At 42.1% G+C, this 23,498-nt stretch overlaps 1 protein-coding gene across 8 annotated transcripts in view; it reads right to left on the minus strand.

Moving 5' to 3' along the window:
- The window catches only part of BCAS3 (BCAS3 microtubule associated cell migration factor), a 295,445-nt gene that overhangs the window by 216,937 nt on the left and 55,010 nt on the right, over positions 1 to 23,498 (minus strand). For all 8 annotated transcript variants that reach the window (XM_063174268.1, XM_063174266.1, XM_063174267.1 and 5 more), the window contains exons 13-15: positions 17,750 to 17,843; positions 8,271 to 8,404; positions 686 to 950 (exon numbers count right to left, since the gene is read on the minus strand). In XM_063174268.1, coding sequence (XP_063030338.1) covers positions 686 to 950; positions 8,271 to 8,404; positions 17,750 to 17,843 — 493 coding nt within the window. The remainder of the gene's footprint in view (positions 1 to 685; positions 951 to 8,270; positions 8,405 to 17,749; positions 17,844 to 23,498) is intronic.

Genomic DNA, 23,498 nt, shown 5'->3' on the forward strand with positions numbered 1-23,498 from the left:
TTACTCTCAACAGAAAGGAGGCATAAGGATGCAGCAAATCCTGAATGCAAGCAAAACAGCTTCTAGCACAGACCCCATGAAAGAGGAAGGCTGAAAGCAAAGATAAACTGGAAAAGCTGTGTCATTGATAATTTTTGAACATTTTTTGAAGCTCCCCTTCACATCCTTCGAGTTTCTCCAGGAACAGGATGGGACAGATCAATTCTGACAGATTTCTTTACCTTTACACATTATTTGTCACATTGTTCCCACACACACAAAAAGTAGACACAGATCTGTGCCATCAGCTCCTCACTGCCTTGTTCCCACATTTCTCCTCAAGCAGTACTATTGTAGATATCCAGATGTGCTTTGTGATCATCAAGGCCAATGAGCAACGAGAATTTTAGGCAATAAAATTCTTTGAATACAGACCAGTTTACTGCCTGTGTGCTACATGGAAACAGAACTTGAAACGTAAAGACTCCCAACCTTTCAGTTTTGAGTAGAAATTATTAACCCATCTGTGATAGGACTGTTTACTTAAAGCAAAGTGCAAAACTAGAACTGATTTTTCCGAAGCGTTTCCACCTTGGCTCGTTCCTGCAGTATCTGCATACATAACATATTTTTGCACAATATCTACAGCATTTTATGAAATGCATAGCATGCTCACGACAGAAAGGAAGGAAGGAAGTGGATTTACCATGGAGAGGTGAGCCAGAGGGGCTGCTGGACAGGCCGGGCACGGGGCTGCAGCGCCCGCCCTGCTTCGACGTCAGCTCCTGCTCGATCTCCTCCAGCCCCGCGCTCTTCTGGAAGCGGCTCATGCGATTGACCACCCGTGGGGACATGTGGGTCCTGACACAGGGCTGGCCCCCGTAGGGATTGATGGGGAACACGTGGGAGGTGCCTCGGAGCGTGCTGACCACCACCCAGCGGCAGTCGTGGCTGAAGGAGATGTCCTGCACCTGCAAAAAAGGGTGACAGGGGAATGAAGCCACCAACGTGCACGCCTCCAACGCAGGGGGCGTGTCTCAAACACAAATCTGAACTGGAAATGGCAAAAAAACCCCCTTCACATTTAGGCAATAACTTGAATTTTGGTGCATTTATCAATGGACTTAGTATTCAGTATATACACTGTAATTCACAGCTCCAAATTTTGTGTACTTTTCAACATATTCTGAGATTATGACAACAAACCATGCTGCAAAGTGCTGCAGAAAGCCACAAGATCTTGATATAGTTTTCAAACAGAATTTTGTTCTAAAAAGAGCTGGGAAATTGTTTCAATTACATGTTTTGTATTTGCTTGTTTAATCTTCCGAGATTGCCCAAAAACGGGAAAAGGGAGGGATGAGAACAAAAGAGAGAGATCTCACCACTGGGCCTGATTTTGACAAATACTGGCACAAGTCTTATTTTAGCTTAAAATGGTCAGTTTTGAAGCAAATATAAAAATACAGTTAAACATTTTCCACTAGGGTTACTCCTTGCACAGATCTCAGATATGAAGTCCAGAAGGATTTAATTCTCTTTCAAGTGTGCTTTACACAACGCTTTGATGGAAAGCAAATTCTTGTTCCTGAAGGAATGCTTTAAAAGAGAGATTAAAGTTTGTTTCCAAGCCCGTCCTGGCAGACAACTCAAGAAAACAAGTAGTCGAAGTTAAAATGATTTATCATAGAGAAAAAAAGTCCTGAAACAATTCTTCCAAAAATGTTTTTAAAGGTAAAAGCTGACTAAAAGGAACCGTGGACACAAGTGGGATTTACCACGGCAAACAAATATATAGACGAAGGATTAGTTTTCATTATATTATTAAACAGCATAAGCTAAATAAAATTCTTTAAGATTTCACTGAAGCCAGTTTTACAATGCACTAGGTACTCAAATTGGAGTAAACACTGATAAAATCTTGACAAATATTCCAGAAATGCACTCCAGCTATTCCAGACAAAAGCAGCAAAGTATTCATCCAAGTGCAAGTTTCCAACTGAGCCTGAAGCCTCAGAGATAAAAAAAGGATTTAAGTCTGGTGACTTGTGACAAGATATTTGATTGGCAGACTGTCACTACACAAAATGCTTCATCAACATTACCGAGATCAACTAAAACCAGCGCTGCACACCTGCTCCTTTCAGTCCTGGTGATATCCCCAAGGAGGCAGCTCAGAGAGCTCCCAAACCTGACAGCTTTGGCACTTCCAGGATTCAGCTCTGAACACCTACAGTGCAGCACTCGGAGCTCTGAGCTGGCTTACAAAGTGTTTCACCTTAACAGGCTGCTCAGAAGGGATTAGAGACCCCACAGGGGTTAATAAGGACTCCAAAAAACCCCAAAGGCCATGGAGTCAGGGAAAACAACGGCTCCAAGAGTATTTCAGTACTTGCTGTTAAAGTGGCAAATTCTCCTGGTCAAAACCAAACATATGAACTGTGTAAAAACTGCCACTCTCAGTTACAACAGAACTATGAGATGACAGAAAAAAATTCCATCTCACTGTAGCATGCAATAAAATGTGTGTTTCTACTTTAGTACTCAGTTTCCAGTTGGCACCCTGAGGGTTATGTTCTTTCAAAAACTACACACAACAGCCCTGGCAAATGACAACCCCAGCCAAGAAATGGGAAACAATCACTACAGGATGTTTTTTTATCCTCAGTGTAAACATTACACAGAAAAAAGTATTCCTGATCTACAGGAAGAAAGTGTGGAACTCCGTAATCCCAAACGCTCTCTTTAAAAAAGTGCTCACAAACACTGGCTGCAGTCAGAGTGGGCATCGTGGCCATGGCTGCCTGAAACATGGCTGAAACCTCAAAGGCAGAAGGGTTGTGATGCTCAGGAATAACATGGGAAAAGTGCTGACAGGAGAGTGTGCAATGAATAAAGATTTACAGGAACAAAGCTATGAAACCCCGCTCAGCAGTGGCAGAGTATTTTGGAAGCTGCTGTTCCTCGTGATTCACCTATTGCTCACTGGTCTCATTTGTCTTTCACAGACCCAGGAGGAGCAGCAGAACCACAGGCAGTCCAAGGAGCTGATTCAGAGAATATTTCCAATTCCAAGGGCATGAATTAAACACGCTCACACCAAACCGGCACAAACCCATCTGGGCAACGCGAAGGAGCCCAGAACTCTCCAGGAGAACTGGAAGAAGGCTTGGACCAGGCTGAAAGGACAATGCTCATCGTGGCAGTCTCAGAAACAACTTCAAAAATCAGCTGTGTCCATGAATAAAGCCCTATAAATTATGCCTGGGCTGAGCTGTTCCCCACCACGTTCCTGTACATTACGCCGAGTTCTCGACTGCTCAGAGTATAAACAAACTGCACAGTGGCCCATTAGTGGTTTTCAAGTTTATGCTAAGCGTTGCAGTTTATTGCTGTTCTTTAGGTTAATGTACTATTATTTCATGTATTTATAATATATTTCTGGATTTGTTGTTAATTATGATGTAATGTTTAGATACCAAAGATCAATCAAGACCCCATAGTGTTTACAGATATATGTTAATAAAGTACAAAGTACAGCAGATCTCTCACGATGCAAAGTTTATTCCATAGCTCAAGGTCAATGCCACATTTAATACTCACGTCTGTATTTTAAAATTTATCTATCCTCCTCTGTCTGGACCAGTAAAGAGAGTTACAGACCTGAAATTTTGTTTAATTTGGGAACCTATAAGATGTTTTCAAATTCTTTTCAGTCTAGACTCTCCATCTTTCTTGCAGGCTCCCTTCAGGTACTGCAAGGACACAAATGCACCACTCCAAAGCCTCTTTTGCAGGCTGAACAATCCCAATTCTCTCAGCCTTTCCTCATATGAGAGGGGCTCCAGCTCTCTAAACATTTTGGTGGCTCCCTCTGGACATCCTCCAAAAGGTCAGTGTGCTTCCTGTCTTCTCCTGCTTCCCTCCAATTATTCTTCTTTCTAACTTCCACTTCTCTGTTTCCCTGTGTTTTGAACATTATGATGTAAAATCCTCCAGAAAACTGAATTAAAATGTAGCTACCACTCAGAGCCTGCCCTGAGTGACACAGTCAGGTAATTTAATATACAGAGTCCTCCAAGGACACAGCACATGTGAGCAGCTCCACAGAGGATCAGCTTTCAACACTGTACAGATCAAAAAATAATTTCTGAATCACAGAATCACAGGATGGGTTGGGTTGGAAGGGCCACAGAAGCTCATCTGGCCCAAGCTCCCTGCTCAAACAGGGTCAGCCCAGAGCACCTGGCACAGGACTGTGTCCAGGTAAATCACATAACAGAAAACCAACCTCAGTGCTGAACCCTGGATTTCAACAATAATGATCAGAAATAAACCGCATTTTGATCTTCCTAGCACTCTTTTTTTCCTTCTTACCACCCCTCTGTCAGTTGTGTGGAGTTACACCAGGTGCAATCTGTGTATTCTTGTGCATTTTACTGCATTTAATTAAACCTGGAGAGTAGGAGCAGCAGTGCTGCAACAGGAACGTGACCTGTTCATGATCACTGTGCTGTGTCACAGAGAAAAAACACCCTGATTTGAAGCACAGGACTCAAGTACTGAATTATGCTGTGCAGGGAGATGGCAGAAAGAAAACACCAGTATCATTAAGCAATGAGAAAGAGCAGCAGTCCCGAGGAGGTAAGGGTCAAAATAAATTAGAAAACTGGTCTGTATGTGAATTTTCTTGGCTGAGAAAATTAAGGAAATGATGTAGCAACAAACATAAATGAAAAAATAATAAAATCATGGTCTACACAATATGATTTATCCCACACAGACCCAACTGTGTCTCCCCAAGTCCTCAACAGTGATTTCAGTTCTGTGTAAAGCAAGGGCAGAATGTGGGCACAGGAGAGATCCACGTGGGGCCTTTAACAGAGCTGAGCTCTCTGTCAATGTCTGAGCCTGCAAATGCTGCTCAGGGCTCAGCTCCCCAGGGCAGCCAAGCTGCTTCTGACTGCAGCAGCTTCTTCTTGGCAGCTCTCATCTGACACTGATCAACTTCCCAAACCAATCTTGATTATTTCAAGCCCATCCCCAGCTTCTTTCCTAGAAATAAGAAAGTCTTCCTAGTTTTACGGAGTCTATTTCAATAACTGCATCTATGAGCATGTCACAGACAGGAAGGGATTTCTCAAGGCCATGAAGATTCACATCCAATACCTGGAAGTTGTTCCAGTGTTTCACTACCTGGGCACAGGGTATGACACAACCTTGAGCAGTCTCTGTGGAATCACTTCACTGAAACATTCCTGCATTCCCTGGAAAAGCCTCACATCAGCAGCCAGGCTGGAATGTTTTTATCATTCCCTGTTCACCTTCTCCAGCTGAAGGCAGTTCTAGCTGCAGTTTGGGAGTGGGAATAACAGGAGTCTGACAGAGTACAGGATTACAGAGGGGCTGGCCAGCAGCCAGCTGATGCTATCGTTACGTTTATTTGTCCTAGGCTGAGATAATGCTGTTTTCAGGGATTTTGTTTTTGCTGTTTACAATTTCAGATCAAAGAGAAAGGATCATCAGGTGACAGGCTAACTTTCATCTGCAAGTAAATGAGCTTCCTCAGTTCAGAACATGCTATGCCTTCATTAGAAACCTTCCAGAATGCTCTTGGGTAAAAATATGAGTGCAGTAAGTGTTGCCTCACAATGCAGGAGCTGGCGGACAAGCAGATGTATCCTTAACCAAAATGTGCAGCACATACACGTGCACATTTCTCCTCTTTCCAGCTGAACTGTGCAAGCACAGATCCTCTGAGAGGTTCAGCTCTGACTCAGTAAAATACAGCCAGCCCTTGCAATGGACCCTCCTGGTGTTACCCAGTGCTGCTTTTTGTCCTCTTAAGGGAAAAAAAATATAAAATCTAGAGCACAAGTGGCACTCAAAGGCTAAAAGATCTTAATCTGGTACAACCAAACAGGGATTCTGTCTGTGCTTGCAGAACAGTGACTGTGAACACTGTGACCTTGGGACTCAGTGAATTATCTGAGCACTTCACATTCTGCCATGGTCATTGTCTTCACAACTCCCTTCTGAGGCAGAGGCCCACCTTCCATCCCACCCCATCTCCATCTGAGTCACAAAAAGGAGATTTTGGGAAAAGTGGGTGAAGCTCTGTCAGCCAAAATCTCACATACAAAAGCAGAGCTGATTTCAGCAGGGACATTAAAATCCCACATATAACATGGCCATAATGATGATGTTTAAACAATTTATAATGGGTACTAGCTAAACAAATTCTGACACTGATAATCACTCATGTCCATCAACACAAATTAGAACTTTTTATAGCTCCAGTACAGAAGGTGACCTTTAAGACCATTGGCCTTGATTCACAGTTAGTTTTAAACCAGAGGGGAAAAAAAGAAAAAAGGAAAAAGGTCTGGTAGCAAATGTATAAATACTGTTCTAACCAGACAGGAGGTACAGAGTCTCCCAGTGTGGGCTGCACTGAGAGTTTTATATTGAACAGCCTCCAAAATTCTTGTCTAATGCTCCTCATACATGAAATTCACACAACAAAAGAGCAGCACCAGCAAACTCTCCTCTCATTGAACAGCTACAAGTGCTGTTATTCCAAAAGAAAAAAAAGTGAAACAATCCCTCATATTATATAAATATTTCAAACTATGTGTGTTGAGAATCACAGGTACCAATGCAATATTGTTTAATTATCCAGGGAGCTGTGAAATCCACCAACACACCTCAGACTGGTAAGAATTTTCTCCATTTTATGCCATTCCAAAAGCTATACTGTTCACATCCCAAAAGAAAACTGTGTGGCAAACTAGGAAAAAAATTTACTATGTTGATTCTGCGAATTTTAATGCAATGCTTTCACAGAGATGCTAATACTATATCCCAAAAAAACATGTATCAATAAGGGTTTCTTCTCTAAAACATGTTCTGTTTGGTTTCCAGTGTGTGCCTTGAAAACAAATTTATCAGCTGTAAAAACCAGAAGAACATCTTTGTTCCTCATGACTGAAGTCCTGTGCTTTGGGTTTCAATATTGAGTCTTTGTATGAAGGGAGAACAAAAATAACTCTAAAACATTAAACACGTTATAGAACGTGCCCAAGTAGATGGCAGAGTATGTATATACACACAGATCTCACTGCTGTTTGTAATATTTATAAAAACTACTTGTTAGAACTATATATATTATCCCAAATGAACAGTTTTTCCTAATTTCCTCTCACTTTCCAGACTGGTTTTTCTTCTTATAGCACACTATTGCCTGTAACAGCAATTTCACTTTTCCAGAATGGCAGCAGGAAATCTTTAGAGTATTTAAACTACCAGAAATGTAAATTCACCCAGATCAAAACTTGATCAACCACTGCTAAGTTCAATAAAGCTTTCACATTCCACTTGTTACAAAGGTATGGTGAGAAACTTGAGGGAAACTGCTCAACTCACAGCAAAAAAAAAGGTTTGAAGGAACTGTTATCAGGTACCAGAACCAGCCAAAGCTCCCAGTGCCAGGGTGACAATCCCAGAGCCCCAGGCTGTCCCTGTCACTGTGCTTTACATCTGTGCTGCCCGTGTGTAATTGCATCAGCAAGTGCAATACTCATTCCTTACCCTGTGGTGACATTTTTATTCCTGTGTTTAAAGCAGGTTCCTCAGCAGTTCCTCATGCTCCAAAGGTGAGGCTCTGCCATAAGGACTCGAGCAGAACTTGCTGCTGCCACAGGCACAGCTCTGCCAGTGAGAGCAGATCTCTTTTTCCCACCTCACAGCAAATCACTTCACTGAGCATTGCTTAAAATACAATTCCACACTTCCCCACCCTTGGACGGTATCCTAACTTAGCCCTCCATCTCTGACAGGGGGATTTTTCAACAGGGAAGTTAAACTGGGGAGTCTCTGCAGGTTCCCCCACCGTGCCAAGAAAAGTTAATCACAGCCTTTTGATTAACTCTTCCTTTCAACTCTTTAATTGTCTGTCTGTGGCTTTTACCACCAGAGTCAGGCAAACGCTGACAGTTCCCTCACGGGCACGAGACAAATGTTGAACATGTTACATCAGAAAAGGTTAAGTGCAAACACAGCCAATAATCAGGGCTCTTTGGAGGCAGTGCCAGATCTGAATAAATCTGACAGCACCTCATTGCAAAGGGCAAGAATTTATTATTGTCCAGGTTAAATGCTCTGCTCTTATCCCTTCTGTGGCTGGAGCACAAGAAAGGCTCTTTGTGTGCTGAAACAAACATTAAGGTGCCAACATACACAGAATGTATAAGGTGCCTGGGGATTATTCCTCAGCAAAGAGTTTCACTTACTTTGGCTTCGGTCTCTCCCCTGTGAAGTGTGTACAAGTGATGGACGGCACTTTGTGATGATGACCAAGGATGTGTCAGGATTTGGAAAACATGGAAATCATGGCCTAACGTGTCAGTGGTGACCAGCAACATCCCTGGGGAAAAAAAGAGAGAAAAGAAACACAAAAGAGCAAAAGATTAATCACTGCAAAAGAGGCTTAAAGTGTCTGTGTAAAAAACACTGAGTGTGGCTTACATTTGGGGTTTGGAAACAGAAGAAAACACAGAAAATTACTGAATTGAAAGGGATTCACCTCATAAAAATGAATCAGGACTTCAACTGAAATCATATTCACAGTACTACTACTTAAGTATTAATATATTAAGATAATATTACAACACAAATCTATAAAAACATCTGAAAAATCTGAATATTCCAACTAAATCTGAGAACTGTGCAACCAATATGAAGCATTGAAGTGATGAATGTTACAGCAAAACCCCAAAATGCTCTTCCCTGGGCAAGAGCCAGTCTAAAAAAGATTGATGTCTCCACAATAACAATTTTTGGAAGAAGAGATTATAGAAATCCAGCCAAAACAGCCCATACCAAAACAATCCTGAAGAAGCATCTTCCTTGTAAATGAAAGGAACTGTCTGATTTATTGGTGAAAAGCAGAGTGGAGAGCTTCAAATTAAACACTAAATGAGGTACCAGGTTCATTGAAAACAGGTCACTGGTGGAGGTACTGAAATGATTCAATTAGATCAACAGAACCACAGTAACTTACATTTGCTATTTACTTTTTTTTATCCCACAATGTCTCAGCCCACACCATAACCCAGTTTTTTTACAAAGATACTTGAAGTCAATTTGCCATAAATTTATAGCAATTTGTACAAAAAATGAAGTATTTTTGTACACACAAGGACAATACAGCATTATGGCAGAACTTGGGATTACAGTAACAAACTACAGATTTATTTTTCTGTTATTAATGAAATTTAAAAGGTTATCACCCAAAGTAACCCTCTAACATTTAGTTAACGTCAAGTAAAAGTGATTTTAGCAGTTTAATAGTGACATTCTAAATATTTTTCAAGGTACTCATCTATTAAAGAAAAACCAGGAATTCCCACTTGGGTCTGTTGCAACATTTCTCCACATAAAGCTCAACTGAAATCTTTTATCTTGCAGGAAGAGAACTTAGTCCCCATGTTTTACATGACACTTATTCAGAGGTTATCTTATTTCTGCCATAAATGAGTGTCCATTGCCTTCATTTATTTACAGATGATACCTGAAATTGCTTTTCCCTCTGCTGCCCCAGATACCAACAGCACACAACTGAAACTTCTCACATGTTACCACTGATTCTCTACCTTATGACAGTTGTAAAATTCCAGTATTAAACAGTAAAATTCTAGTATTAAACTGTAAAATTCTAGTACTAAACTGTAAAAAGCATGCCAAGCAGCAGAGTAAAAATTAAGTGTGATCAGCTTTTCTATGGGACACCATTTCATCACTAGCTTGGTATCCTCAATGCTCTCCCTCTGTGGCAATGCTGGAATCCAAGAGATTGGGTCCTTTAGGCCCAGACAGAAAAAATTTCTGTCTTTTCTTCCTGGTCTTTAGGCCCAGAAAGAAAAATTCCTTTGGCCTCAGAGGCTGAAGGCTTGGGCCTGTGGGTCCCATGTCCTGAAACCTCACCCAGGGTAACACAGCACCCTCAGAGCCTGCGTGGCACCAACAGGGCACACTCAGCTTCTCCAAAACCTCTGAAAGAAGGATCCTGTGAAGGCAAACACGCAATTCCAAGGTGCTGAGGCCCACCAGCAGCAAGGTACAAAATCCAAATTACTCTCAGAGACACAACTGCCTCCAAGCCTCCCCTGAGCTTGACCACTGGGGCTGGCAGGGCCGGGCCCGGCGCGGCCACCCACGCTGCACCCAGGCATTTCCTGCAGCTCGCACAAACGCAGCAGCTCACATCTGAGCTCAGCAAGATTCCCTCCAGCAGACACACTTTTACTGTTCCCGGCTGTTCCTCCGGCCCCGAGTGTTAGAAATGAAAGGGAGTTTGTTATGGAGCTGAGAAATCCGGGAGAGCGCTGGGGTATTATGTTTGGGCGGTAAGGCATGTGAGCTGAGGTTGGTCTGGATGTTAATGTTGGCTTAACTGGCAATTTCCTTGATTTGTAGTGACTGTGTTGATAGGAAATACAGCTCAAGTTGCTCCGGTGCGAGGCAGCCAAGCCTTTCGTGTGGGATTATGCACACAATTTGCATTAATTCTGTTCTGCAACATCACAAACTACACTTCCCCTCCAGTGAAGTGTGCGGTCCTCAATAATATATAGCATTTCCAGCAGAGAAAGCTGGAAGCAAAGAGGGGTTTGTGTGCTGGAATCAGGCTGCTGCTGTTACTGGAGTGAGGATATTCCAAAAGATCTAATTCAACCCAGTAAGAATTTATCTTCTCTATTCCCATGCTGGTCTCTCCTCATGCTTTAGACAGCTTTATATAGATGTGGAGGTGCTTTGGGTCCTTTTGTGCTCTCTCTTATTCCTGATGGAAAGGACCTTTGGAGAAGGAGAAGCTGGAGGAGATAGATCCATAAGACTTCTCTGAATACTGAGCAGACAAGCTCTGCTAACAGATATTTTTTCCTCCCTCAAGGCTTGAGAAGTCTTTTATAAATACAGACCCAGGGCTGAGTGCACCCAGAGCTCCCAGCAGAGCGTTCTTCCTGTGGATCCCAGCGCACGGCACGATGCACTCAAGATGGTAAAAAACCCCTAAATCTGCCAAAAATCCGTCTGGAACTGGAGACAAAATGCTGTGCAATGATCCCAAGCCAGTGAAAACACAGGATCACCACCCTTGTTGTCCATGCAATCCAGGGGTGTTCAGCTCAGCAGGATCTGGTTTCCAGCGCTGGCGAGAGCCGCAGGTGTCTGTGGGCAGCTCAGGCAGGGCATCATCCCCCTGCTCCTCACAGGCTCCTTCCCAACCCTCAATGCTGTCACCAGGCACAGCAGGGCTCACTTTGGGCACAAACACCAAAACCTGTGGCACAGGAGCCCCCAGAACCCATGGTGGTCCCTGTTTGTTCCTACAGTGACAGCCTGGATCCCAGAGCCACAGCTGTGACATCCACCGGTGTACCTGCAGCTCTGAGCAGCTCCAGATGACGCTCCCAGCTCTTGGTTCCATGTGGGCTTTGCCTTTGGCTTTTCTGGGTTTGGTTTGGGGTTTCTTTTCTCTGTTTATGCTAACTTGAAGGAGTACAGAGGTGAAAGATAATACATTTGTGGCTGGAAAGGAATTGATTTAAAAATAGAAAGATGAGTGGTATCTGATTTGGCAGTTTGTGTCTGATCTAAACTCCTGCTGCCTGTCCCATTTGGAATAAATGCATTTATTAGATGAAAGCCCAGGGAAAACAGGCCCTTCACTTGTATTAGAGACTCTTTTTCAGTAAGTTAAAGGAGGCCCTTTCACACCCACATTTGCATTTGAAGTACAAATATATTCTGGCAGGACTTGTATCAACACGGAGGTCCCAAGCACAACACCACAGATGGGAAAGAACGTGTATTTATAAAACAGCATTCTGAAATCTCTTCCTCGCCCCTGTTATTCAAACAATAAATCACCCATGTTTCAGAACACTGGGCTGGGGTTTGTGGTGGGATTTTCCAGCTCTCATTACTTCACACTGAAGAATCCCAGTTTTCCATTATCACAGCTCAGCCATTTTGTTTCTCTCTCCATCTCCCTGCAGCATCCCAGCAGGAATTCCTAATCCCAGTGGAGAAACACGAACCAGAATCCTGGTCCTACCTCACTTTCAAGTGCAGGAAACTTCAACTCAAGCTTCTGAAGAGGCCTTGTGACAGTTTTCCCAAAGTTGTTTAGAAGGAAATACAGGTTAAAGCCATGCTAAGTTCAGTCTGAATGTTTTCTCCTATGAGGGACTTTATGGGTGAATAATCAGAGATGAAAAGTGAATAATTCTTGAGGATTTCCTGCTTATTTTTCCAACTGGCATTAATCCCTGTTTAACAGATAACAGCTGAAATCCATTGGAAGTCTTGCATACACAGGACCCAGTGGAAATTTATGTGTAAACCAGACTTCATTTAGTATATATCTCATTGCAAAAATTCTGATTTTGCTTATCCACAGTACGAGGGTGCAGCCAGATTAAATTAATGACTGTTTTACTGTGTGGTTGTTTTAAGTCCACAGAGATGATTAAAATCCAGTTTCAAAGGAAGAGATATCCTAGACAGGGAAAAAAAAATTAGCAAAGCTTTGTTTTACCTGCCCTAATTTACAGCTTCCTACTTTTCCTGCATTCTGTTTGGGGAAACAATCAGCTTCTTTCAGGACAGAAATAAAAACACGAGGAATATATGCATAAAAGGAAAAACCAGTACAGATGTAGACTGTGGCTTAAGAGCTATTTCTGCAGTATCAGAAGACTAAACCAGACTCTGGCCTGGCCATAAACTAAGCCCACGCCCTAAATGAGGTGCCAAGCCACAAAAAGCATTTGCGTCAACTGGGAATACAAGGAAAAGAAAAGGCTGCTAATTATAGGGGCTGGAAGCGGAAGGGGAGCGCTGGGAGCCGAGGCTGCGCCGTGTTTATGTGGGAGCTTCCTCCCCTGCGAGCCGGGCCCCGGGCTGGCACCGCAGCTCGGACGGGACACCCGCTCCCCAACTCCCCGGGGCAAATCGGAGAGCGCTGGGAGAGCGGGGCAGCCCCAGCACATCCTGTCTGCAACACCTCCTAATTACAGAGCCGCTGATTGCTTGCATATCAATGAGGTCCTCACGCTTGGAGCTTCACCAGGAGCTTCCCTTCAGTTCTCAGAGGGTTTTCCATTTCCCCAAACTGTGTGTCACTGCCAGCACTCACTGAAGGATCCAACACCTTCAAGCTCTGTTGGATTTCTGTTCAAAACACCAAGGGCACAAGTGCTGGGGATCAGGCACACATCTGTGGGGAGGAAATGTGGATCCATGGGCAGACTGGATTTAGGAATGCAACCCTCAGATTTCCATGCCCAGCCATGGAGAGACCAGTCAGCCACTGCACCAACTCACTGCCTGTCCAAAAAGTGATAAAAAATACGAACTCTCACACTTCCGTTTGGAAATCTGCACTGGGATCCCACACAAGGCTGGTACTGAGCTTTGGAGAGTCCCAAATTACAGGCTCAGAGTGCTCAGTGACTCAGAGCAGCCCCTGGTTCTGTCCATACAGATTTCTCCTGGCACTGCCACCTTCCACAGGCTCCCTGGGACAGGATTCCTGTTCCACGGAGCTCCCTGGGCTGAGCAATTGCATTCATGGGACAAAGTTTATATGGCCCGATCCAGAACAGCAGCTTTATTTATACCCACTCAGCCCCTCTCCCAGGCAAGTGAAAATACAGCCAAACATCAGAGCTGCTCAAGCCCTGGGTACTCCCAAGTGGACCATGTGCTGCAGTTACAAAATTTGGCCTCAAAAAAACCTTAACTAAATAATGAAATTCTGATTTTAGCAAAATTCACCGCAAAATAAACGCAAGCACGTAAAGATTTAATGTAAATATTTTAAAAATCCCAAGAAGTCAAAAGAAAGACAAGAAAAATAAAATATTATTTTGCGAATAAATAACTCCCTATGACTCCTTTAACTCCTAAAATAATCCATGGCTACAGCTCTTCCTTCACAACCAAACCAAAATGCAATTCTTGATCAATCATGAAAGATTCCTCCTTTTGGTGACATGGGACAGAGGGACACAACATTTGTAACTGCAGCTCACCAAACTGCCTTCATTTGAACATATTTGTCTTCCAAGGGAATAATTCAAGCTGAAAACCAGAAGAAAATGAACAGAAAAGCTGAAGAATTATTCTGTCATTAAATAATTACAGCTTGATTGACTCTCCAGAAGTGTTTTCCTGCCCACTTTCTCTGATCAATGGGAAAAAACTTGAGCAGAGATGTTCCAATTTCACCCTCTTTAACGATTAACTCAAGGCCACTGTCACATTTCAATATAGAACATTAAAATAATCAGAGCAATTTCAGGTCTGTTAAAGGTGCAGTCAGGCATCCCAAGGGGGACACAGTTTAATCTGTTTTACTGCTGGCCCAACATTAATTTTCTTGTTATTAATGGGTGGAAAATCTCTTTTGTAGCCAAGGAAGCGTAATTATTTTACGTTTTCAATGTCTTGCACTTCACAGCTCTCAGCTGCCAAGCTGGCAGGAGCAACACTTCTGGAAAGCAGATCATTTATTTACCACACTTAAAAGAAAAAAAAAAAAAAACAACAGGTATTTATAAACCAGCACCATTTTTTAGCTGTTTACTAACTGAGAATCTTATTTGAAAACTTTCCTCTTTGACACTAAAATTGGAATGTACCTGCCCTATCTCACTGATTTAAAAGCTGGTCCTATTCCCAAATTGAGTGTGGATTTAGTTATAGCTAGAGAAATGTTTTAATCATTGTATTTTCAGTTTGTTTTAAGGGCTTTTATTGAAAAATGTTGAGTCTTTTGCTCTCTCTAGAAGGGTGAGAAGCCAGGATTGAGTCCTGCAGCTGGAAAATCCCTCTATGCTGAATCTGAATGCAGAGAAAAGCTTTTATTGGGAAAAGCTGTCCCAGGAGAAGACCACCAGGAAGCTTAGGTAACAAAATGTCCTTTTCAGAGGCTCTAAGGCTACTTACTTGCCTTAACAAATTGGAAGTTGAAGCAGAAGCCCTAAAAAATCCAAGGGGATAATTCTCATCTTTCCTGGCAGCCCACAGGGTTTGTTGTACATATAGTTCTTGGCAGGGCAGCCTGACAGGGAAACCAGGCCCAAACCTTCCAAAAACAGGAGTGAATGATTGAAACAACCTTTGAACAGACATGAAAACTCCTACACTTCACTTGCCTCCCAAAGCAGATCCAGGGGATGGAGATGTTTGTATGGATGCTTCTGGAAATCCCACCTGGAGCTCAGGAGGCAAATCCAGCTCAGGCTCTGCACTGACCACAGCAGGAATTCCCACAGGAATTGGGATCCCACACAATCCCCTGCTCTGGTGGGCTCAGAAGCTATAATGACCAAAATTAAGTCATTATTGGTCTGCATCCCTCGAGGCTCCCATGGAAAGTGGAACTCCAGAGGAAGAGCAGGAAATGTCCTGGCATCCTCCAACTCCAAGCTCAACACTGGAACACCAAGGCTCCAGAATTATTGATCATATATAAAATTTAGGGCTGATTTCTCTACACTGTATTTCATCTATAAATTGTGAAAATAACATCTCTACAGGTTTTCATGCTCCACTTATTCCCACATTGCATCCTCGAGGCCTTGTGCCCCAAACACCTTCCCTGGGGAGCCCAGGGGATCTGACCCTTCCTCTCCTCTGCAGGGGCAGCAGGAAGAAACTTTATGGGCTGAAAGAACAGATTGTCCACTGGATGTGGAGAACTTGCCCAAGTGCAGACAACAACGTATTTAGCAACTCAGCTTTAGCACAAATAAAACATCTGTACCTTGCTTTTAAATGTGGTGAAGTAAAGACAATTGACTGACAAAAAGCTGCAGCCCAGTAGACTTTAAAACTACTCTCAAAAGCACAAAAACCAATTCCTGTAGTGTGGAGAGATGTGGATCATTTACACACAAGTTGGTTTTCATTATCACAGTTCATAAAGGCCTTTATACCTCTGATCTGCCCAAATGAAGGGAGGATTCTGCTCGTTTTTAACACCATAAAAACCCATGCAGTGATCCTCCCAAAACCCCGGCCTGAGCACCTGTGCAGCTCCTGTGGTGAGACACGATGGCATTAAGGGGTTTATCAGCCCCAGAAAGTAAAATTCTCAGTGAATCAGCCCTGCAGGCACTGTGTGCTGGTCACTGCCTGGAATTAGGAGTAAAAGTGGGGTTTCAGAGCAAGCAGCCAAGGACAGAATCAAAAGGCACCTCTTGTTTTGTTCTCTGTAATGAGCCCAGTCTGATTGCCAATGAGCACTGCAGAATGAGCTGGGATGATGCTTCAGCCCTGGCTTCAAACAAAATCCTGCCTTGATGTTAAATAAAGAGCTCACGATGCTGGCTAAGTGCTGCTCTCACTGGAGGAAGAGTTCTCTGCTGGTTTGTCCCCATCCCTCCTGCACATCTCACACAGTCAAGAATAACACCACTTAAACAAGCATTTTGCCATTAAACACCATTTGATCTAAGTGTCACTCTCTAAGTTATTGTCATCCCAGTACCTGAGCAAACCAAAGAATTTGATCACAAAAGAAGAATCCAGCAATTTGCAAAAATATCCTTCCTTTTGAAAAATAATAGTTAATTTGGTTTTGCATAAACATTCTGCTGCCCTTTAAATTACACAATCCTAGAAACTCTCTTAAGGAGGCATTTAATTAATATCAATTTACTATTCCAATTTAAGCAGCTGTATTTATTTCATTTATTTATTTCATTTCATTAGCATTGCTCCACTTTAGGTATCATCCTTCTTCCAGAGCACAGAGCAAAATGACTGTTCTGGAACTGAGGATTCTCAGTTCACTGCACAGAGCTCCATGAAAAATCCCCTTCCAAGAAAATCCAGGCAGATGAGAATGCAGCTTTCCTGTCACAAAATCCCAGTGAACTGCACTGCACTGTTAAAGAGTTCTGACACAACAGATGGGGTGTCAGAATGACACCAACTGGTCAGCAAAAGTGAAAACATAAATGACAGACATTTAGTTTTATTCTCTGAAATGTGGCTTCACCCTCCTGATCTTCATGGCATTTGCTACATCTTAGAAATTGTTAATTTAGGCACTGGAAGCTGCTGACTCCCTGACCATTTCCCTGAGAGCTGCTGCAATCAGCCAGAACATTATTTATCTGCAGATAATGAAATGTTAATTGCCAGATTAATAAGATCAATTAATACACAAGGTTTGCAGCTGCACCTGCTGCCCACAGTGACTGTTCATGTCTAAAGAGGAAGGAGACAAACAGGTACTTTGGAGGAGTTTCTTACAAGTATTTTCAGATTTTAGTTGATTTCACTCAGGAGAGAGGGTAAGATCACAAACTCTTCATTAGCAAAGAAATAATAAGTTACTTTAAAAACCAGTGAAACGATTTTATTTCTGTATTCATGGAGGACTACAATTTAATCCATGCGCTGATCCCCTGGATCCCTGAGGATCACAACCATGTGTGCACCTGGCTGGCAGGAATAATTCCTCAGCAGTGGAAGAGGGACTGAATGTCCTCTCTCTTAGTAAAAGAGTTGCTAGAGTTTGAAATTTCCAGCAAGGACAAATTTGAAATTCCAGAAAAGACAAATTCCACATCCAGCACTCCACAGAACAGGTCACCTGCAGTGTCCCAGTGGGACCAGCCAGGGGACACGTTCCCATGGGATTTCCTGCCTTGTTTACATCCACCCCAAACCCAGAAGGATCTCTTACCACTGGGGTTGAAGGCCATGCAGCAGATGGGCTTCTCATGGGCAGGGAAATGGGCCACGATGCCGTCGCTGTCCGAGTCCTCGCTCACCAGCACCTGGGCACAGAGCACAGCCCAGTCAGGGCACAGACACTGCAGGGGGAAAATCCCATTCACTGACCCTGGAAATCCCCATTTCCTGACCCAGGGACTGCTGTGTAAGGTGTCACATCCACAGTGTCCCTGCCTGCCAGCTCGGCACCAACAATCCTGGGAATTCTCTAACATACAGAGACATGAGACTGCTCTAATAACCAGAAAGGATTATCCACCCTATGCCTTCATTTATCCTATTTATTTCCTATTCATTTATTTCCTATTTCATTTATTTCCTATTTATTTATCCTATTCAAATTAGGGAAAATAGAAAAATAGTCCTGTTTTGCTCCATGAATTATTGCTGACTGCAAAAGAGCTCACCACACCGTGCTGTGCAGGAATAAATAAGAATAAGAAGAATAAGAAAATTAAATAAGAATATTCAATCAGAAATGTGTAGGTATCCCAGGAGCTAAATCATTGCTAGAAAGAGTTATATAGGATACTTCATATGTAGCCTCTTCTACAGGATTAATTCAACATGGCTTTATTTGAGAAAAAAATAAAAATGATAAATGCACTGCTGTTATCACTCCTGCAACATAAACCCCTGTGCAGCAGGCAGGAGCAATGGATGGCAACCTGATCCTTAAATATTTTTCCTCTGGAAATATGACACAAAGCAAAAGTCACAACATCAAAAACTGCAAAACACCTAAGACTTAGAAACAGACTTAGATAACTTGAGAACTCAAAAAAGGCCAAATCTCTATTTGTATATTATGTTAACTGATCCCATGCTTTCAATTCTTTTGTCATTTACTGCTTAAAAATATCTTCTTGAAAAAAAAAAAAAACTCCAAAAGTTGTAGTTTTTAAAGATCTCCCCCTTTCCCTATAAAAGCTGATTTTCTGGTATAGCAAACTGGCCTTTGCAGATTCAAATTCAAGTATGTTCATCCCCTGTACTAACCAAGTAAAGCAAAATAAAAGGCAAAAATACCAACCATAAAAGTACCTTCATCACTCAAAAACTGAATGTGACACTCAGGGCTCCTTTCTCAGCACCTGATGTGTGTCACTGTTGTGGCAGAATGGACAGAACTGGCTTTGGGAACACACAAGGAAACAACACCTGCTTGTGCATGGAAAAATGAAAAGATATTCTTCCTCTTCTTAAAAGCAGCAGGAAAAACTAGATCCTTTAGGAACAGAGAAAAGTGCTTTGTTTAAATCACCAATCTACTGAAATCTTCAGGATTTGTCAGGTCCTCCCCCTGCTCTTCTGCACTGCACTTGGGGATAACAAATATCACTTTTTACAATTCCAACACTACAAAGAAAGGAGGAAAAAACTGGACTTAACTCCATCATCAACCAAATGTCCCTCACAAAGATGCCACCACAGCAAGGCCTGGTTCCCATTCCAGTTCAGGGCTTGCACAGCTGTAAATCCCAGCATGATTTCCCTTTTTTACAGAACCTCAGGAAATCAAAACGACGCTGATACAACACGCGGTGCTTTAGGAACATCAAACCAGCTCCTCCAGCCAGGGGAGGATTCCGTGCCCCTGCAAACAGCAGAGTTGGGAATTTTTCCTGGAAATCCAACCAGAGGGACAATTTCCCCAATAACACACACAGGGCTGTCAGGGAGCTCGAGGGAAGCAGCTCATTCTCCCTCCCAGAGCCCACAGGAATCCCAAGGCTGCAATTTCTTTCCTCCCAAACAGGCTCCCTTCTCCAAGGTAGTGGCTCTAAGAACTCTGCTAAAAAACCTTCCAAAGCCTCTCACTGAGAAAGGTTCAGAGATGCCAGCATGGCTCTGGTGATCGCAGAGCTCCAGCAGGATCCTCCTTGCAGAGCTCCCAGCAAGAGACCAACACTGAGAATTTTCCTGAACGAGCCCTCAGCTGCTCCTGATGCCCAAAAATATTTTATCAAGAGTTCAACAGGATTTTCCCCAAACCTGCCCAGCCCGGGGCTGTGTGAGCTGAGCCAAATCAGCTCCCAAAGCAGCTCTGTCACAGCAGAACTCTGCATTTATCAAAGATTCATCAAATCATTTATCAAAGACTCATCAAATCACCTTTATCTCACCCTAAAAGAGACAAAGCACTGAGGGCAGTGTTGCATTTACTACTCCAGCAGTGTTTGAGGGCAGGGGAGAACTGCAGCCAGAGCTTTTTCCTCCCATGCCATATTTTCCTTCCTCTGTGGTATTTTCAGTACTGCTGAGCAGAAGCCACTCGTAATTATGACTTTAATTATTTTAATCTTTAAAGGCAAATTACACCACTTATCCCAGTGGAGACATGTTTTTAAATAAAACATGAAAGTAACACAAATAAAAATGGACCCAAATCTAATCAAGCAGGTCCTACTCTTAATACAATTAAGAAAAGAGTAATCCCATCATCATAAAAACAAATAGGTTTGGCAATAATTATAAATATGAATATTGTATAACAAATATTTGCTGTACACTTGAGATCCCCAATGCTTTAAAGAGCTGGAGTTTGATTCAGAAAGAGCCTCCCCCAAGTTACAGCCAAGGTCAGACTTCAGTGGAAAGGGGCTAAAAGTGATAGATCTGTGGCATTAACTACTGCACTCCTTTTAATAGAATCCAGCATAAACTCAAACCAGCCTCACGCTCAGCCTGAACCATTTATCTGAGACAAAAATGTCTTCTTGACAAAAACCAGATCTCCTTTAATAAAAGTGAGGCAGACAGTATTATGCTCTGAGGGAATCCTGTTGCTCTTTTTATATTTATATATAAAAAGAATTCTTCTGTAATACACGGAGATATAAAAAGTGAAGAAAATTGAGGCCAAATCTCTGAGCATCAGAACATCACATCAGCCTTTGCCAAAGCTGCTCCTAAAATAAAAGCCCTGGTGTTAATGACCAGTGGAATTATGGCTGTACTTAAAGTTTTATTATTGAATATGCTTCACTCTCTGAGCTTCTTTTTGCTTCAGACCAAAACTTCACAACAATTCCTGCTCCTGATAAGCATCTTGATTTGGTTCAATTGCTATCAGCTCCTCACCAAATCAAAATGAACCTTGAAAACTGTGGCTGCTTTTTCCCTGAAAATTCTCTTTAATGCAATAAAAAGTTAATAGGGAACAGGAAAAAAAAAAAAAAACCCTGATCACATTTTCAAACATAAATAGATCAACATTTTATCTTATTTTGCTGAGCTGTTTTGCAAATATTCCCTGCAATATTGCTGAGCTGTGGAGGAGCTGCACAGGGAGATTCCACCAAGCACAACCCCAGTTTTGGGGTTTGAACTGGCCATATCTTTCTCTGTCAGCCAACTGCTGGATGTTGAACAGATTTACATTCTGCCCCAAAACTGGTGACTTTTGAGCAAGGTCATTATTGCAGCCTGCACGTGGGTGGCCCAGTGGATGAATTAATTAAGAATACAGAAACAAAGGTCGAAAGAAAATAATTTTTCTTTCAAACCCAAGCCAATAAAGTCTTACACGTTTAATTCCAATTACTGAAAAAGAGGACATCTGTACAGCTTTAGGTTTATCCATTTCAACTAATTAAGGGATTCAAATAAATAGTCCTTCCGTCTAACTGAAAAGTTTGCTAACACTTCATTAGAAGGAAGTTTAAACAAGCACACAACCTTGTTAACATATTTTGGTTTACCACAAAGTTACTTGGGCATCTCGATAATTATTTTTATTCCTTTTACAAATATCTCCTGACAGCCAATGTCAATAATTCTGCATTCCTCTGCATTTATTTAATTACCTCATAATTCAAATTTTCTTAAAGTAGCACCAATTCTGAAAGTAGGAGCTATCACATAAACAACTGCTGGGGATGAGAGCTTTACATTCATAAGGTTTATTAAAAATACTTTCCCTGCAGATTTAATCCTGCAAGATTACATTAGGAGAGTTCTTTGGTCTTAAATTGTGGATTTCTCTGTGGTGAGTTTGCATTTCAGCCTCTTCCATGGCAGCACAGGGCAGTGAATGAGACACATCGAGCTCCCTCTCTCATCCCTCATATTTAATGCCTTTGAAATGGGAGAAATTGCTAAAAATTAGTGAAAATTATAGTTAGTCCTCCTGGTTTGTGTCCCAAACATTTCCCTTCATCATCCTCCTGGCACAGAAATTGTTATATTTGTACACATGCACAGAGCAGCTCAATCCACCTTTAGAACCTGTGTCTGTGCTTGAAATAACTGAAAAAGTAATGGGATCATTAATTTGCAAAACTTTAGTCACATTTATTAAAAAGAAAATATGCTTCCCCAGTCAAAAAAAGTTCATATTTCTCCTTCAAAATTATGTATTTGTCTGCCTTAGATTTATTGCTGTCTTCCATTTTCTTTCTCTTTTTAAAACAGATTTTTATTTTTTTTTACTGTATCTTATCTTCTAGGCATATTTTATTACTTGGAAAATGCATCTTTCACTGGAACACCCAAATTCTCAGTCAGGCTGTGCAGGTGACAGAAATCTTTACTGACCTGAAGGAGCTGAGGTATTTATTTTACATCAGGAGGGCACTGATGATAGGAAAAGAATTCCTCCCTGCTTCTGAAACTGCCCTCAGCTGTGACAGGGCTGGAACCTGTGTGAGCACACACCAGCCCCTGCTGGATTCAGGGATTTCCAATTGCTCATTTAGCCCAGAAAATATTTGGTTGGAATTTTAAATTCAGGGTTTCTCAGTGAGAGGAGGAAGAGCTTGATGGGCACAGCCATGAACATTCCAAACCAGACACCTCAAACAGAAGGAGGGGTTGGTGATTCCACTCAGAACTCTTCATTACAGGAATCTGGAAACTGGGGGGATAAAACAAGTTAAAATCCTCTCACTGAGTGCTTCAGCACTGCAACAGGAGTTCCCTCACAGCAAAGTGGAGTCCCCATCCCTGGGAGGATTCAAGAAATGGGCAAATTTGGCAATTGGTTTTCATGGGAACGGCAGAATTCAGTCAAAGGCTGGACTTGATGATCCTGCAGGACTTTTCCAAATGTACTGATTGTGTGAATCTGTGATTCTATAAAGCAGCAACTTTATAAAAATCACTGAAAACAGACAGTGACCCTAAAACTCAGGATTTTACAGGGCCTGGCATCACCAGCCTGTCTTACCACCCCTCAGCCAAAGTGGGGATGGAGCTCAGGGGATGAGCCACATACAACGTGCATTTATTTATTTTTAATCAGCTTTCTTTTTGCCAGAGGGACATTTCAGTAAGAAAAAATTGTTTAAAAAATCTCCTGCACCATGAAAATCTAACAACACAAAAAAGAAGTTATTTTCTTTTTTCCTGGAAATAAATATAAATCTGGAAATAAATATAATTCTGAAAGCAAATTGCAGCTGTAAATAAATTATATAATTTACCAGCATTTAAAAACTTCAGATCACAAAAATATGAATGCAATACACACAATTAGAATATCCAACTTCCTAGAGGTTCAAGACAAAACTTATTTTCCTAGAGATGATGGTTTATTTATGTTAGAGCAGCAGGGTTTGGACAAGACAAACGTTATCATTTTTACAGCTCCTCTCCTGGAGTGCCCTTTAGGCTTTGAGAGCTCCCTACCATTGTTAGGGTCAGAGGACAAGTTCATAAAAACTCTAAATCATATATAACAAGCCTTAAAAACCTAA

This window comes from Melospiza melodia, chromosome 21 (genome assembly GCF_035770615.1).
Source record: "Melospiza melodia melodia isolate bMelMel2 chromosome 21, bMelMel2.pri, whole genome shotgun sequence".
Classification (NCBI taxonomy): Eukaryota; Metazoa; Chordata; class Aves; order Passeriformes; family Passerellidae; genus Melospiza; species Melospiza melodia.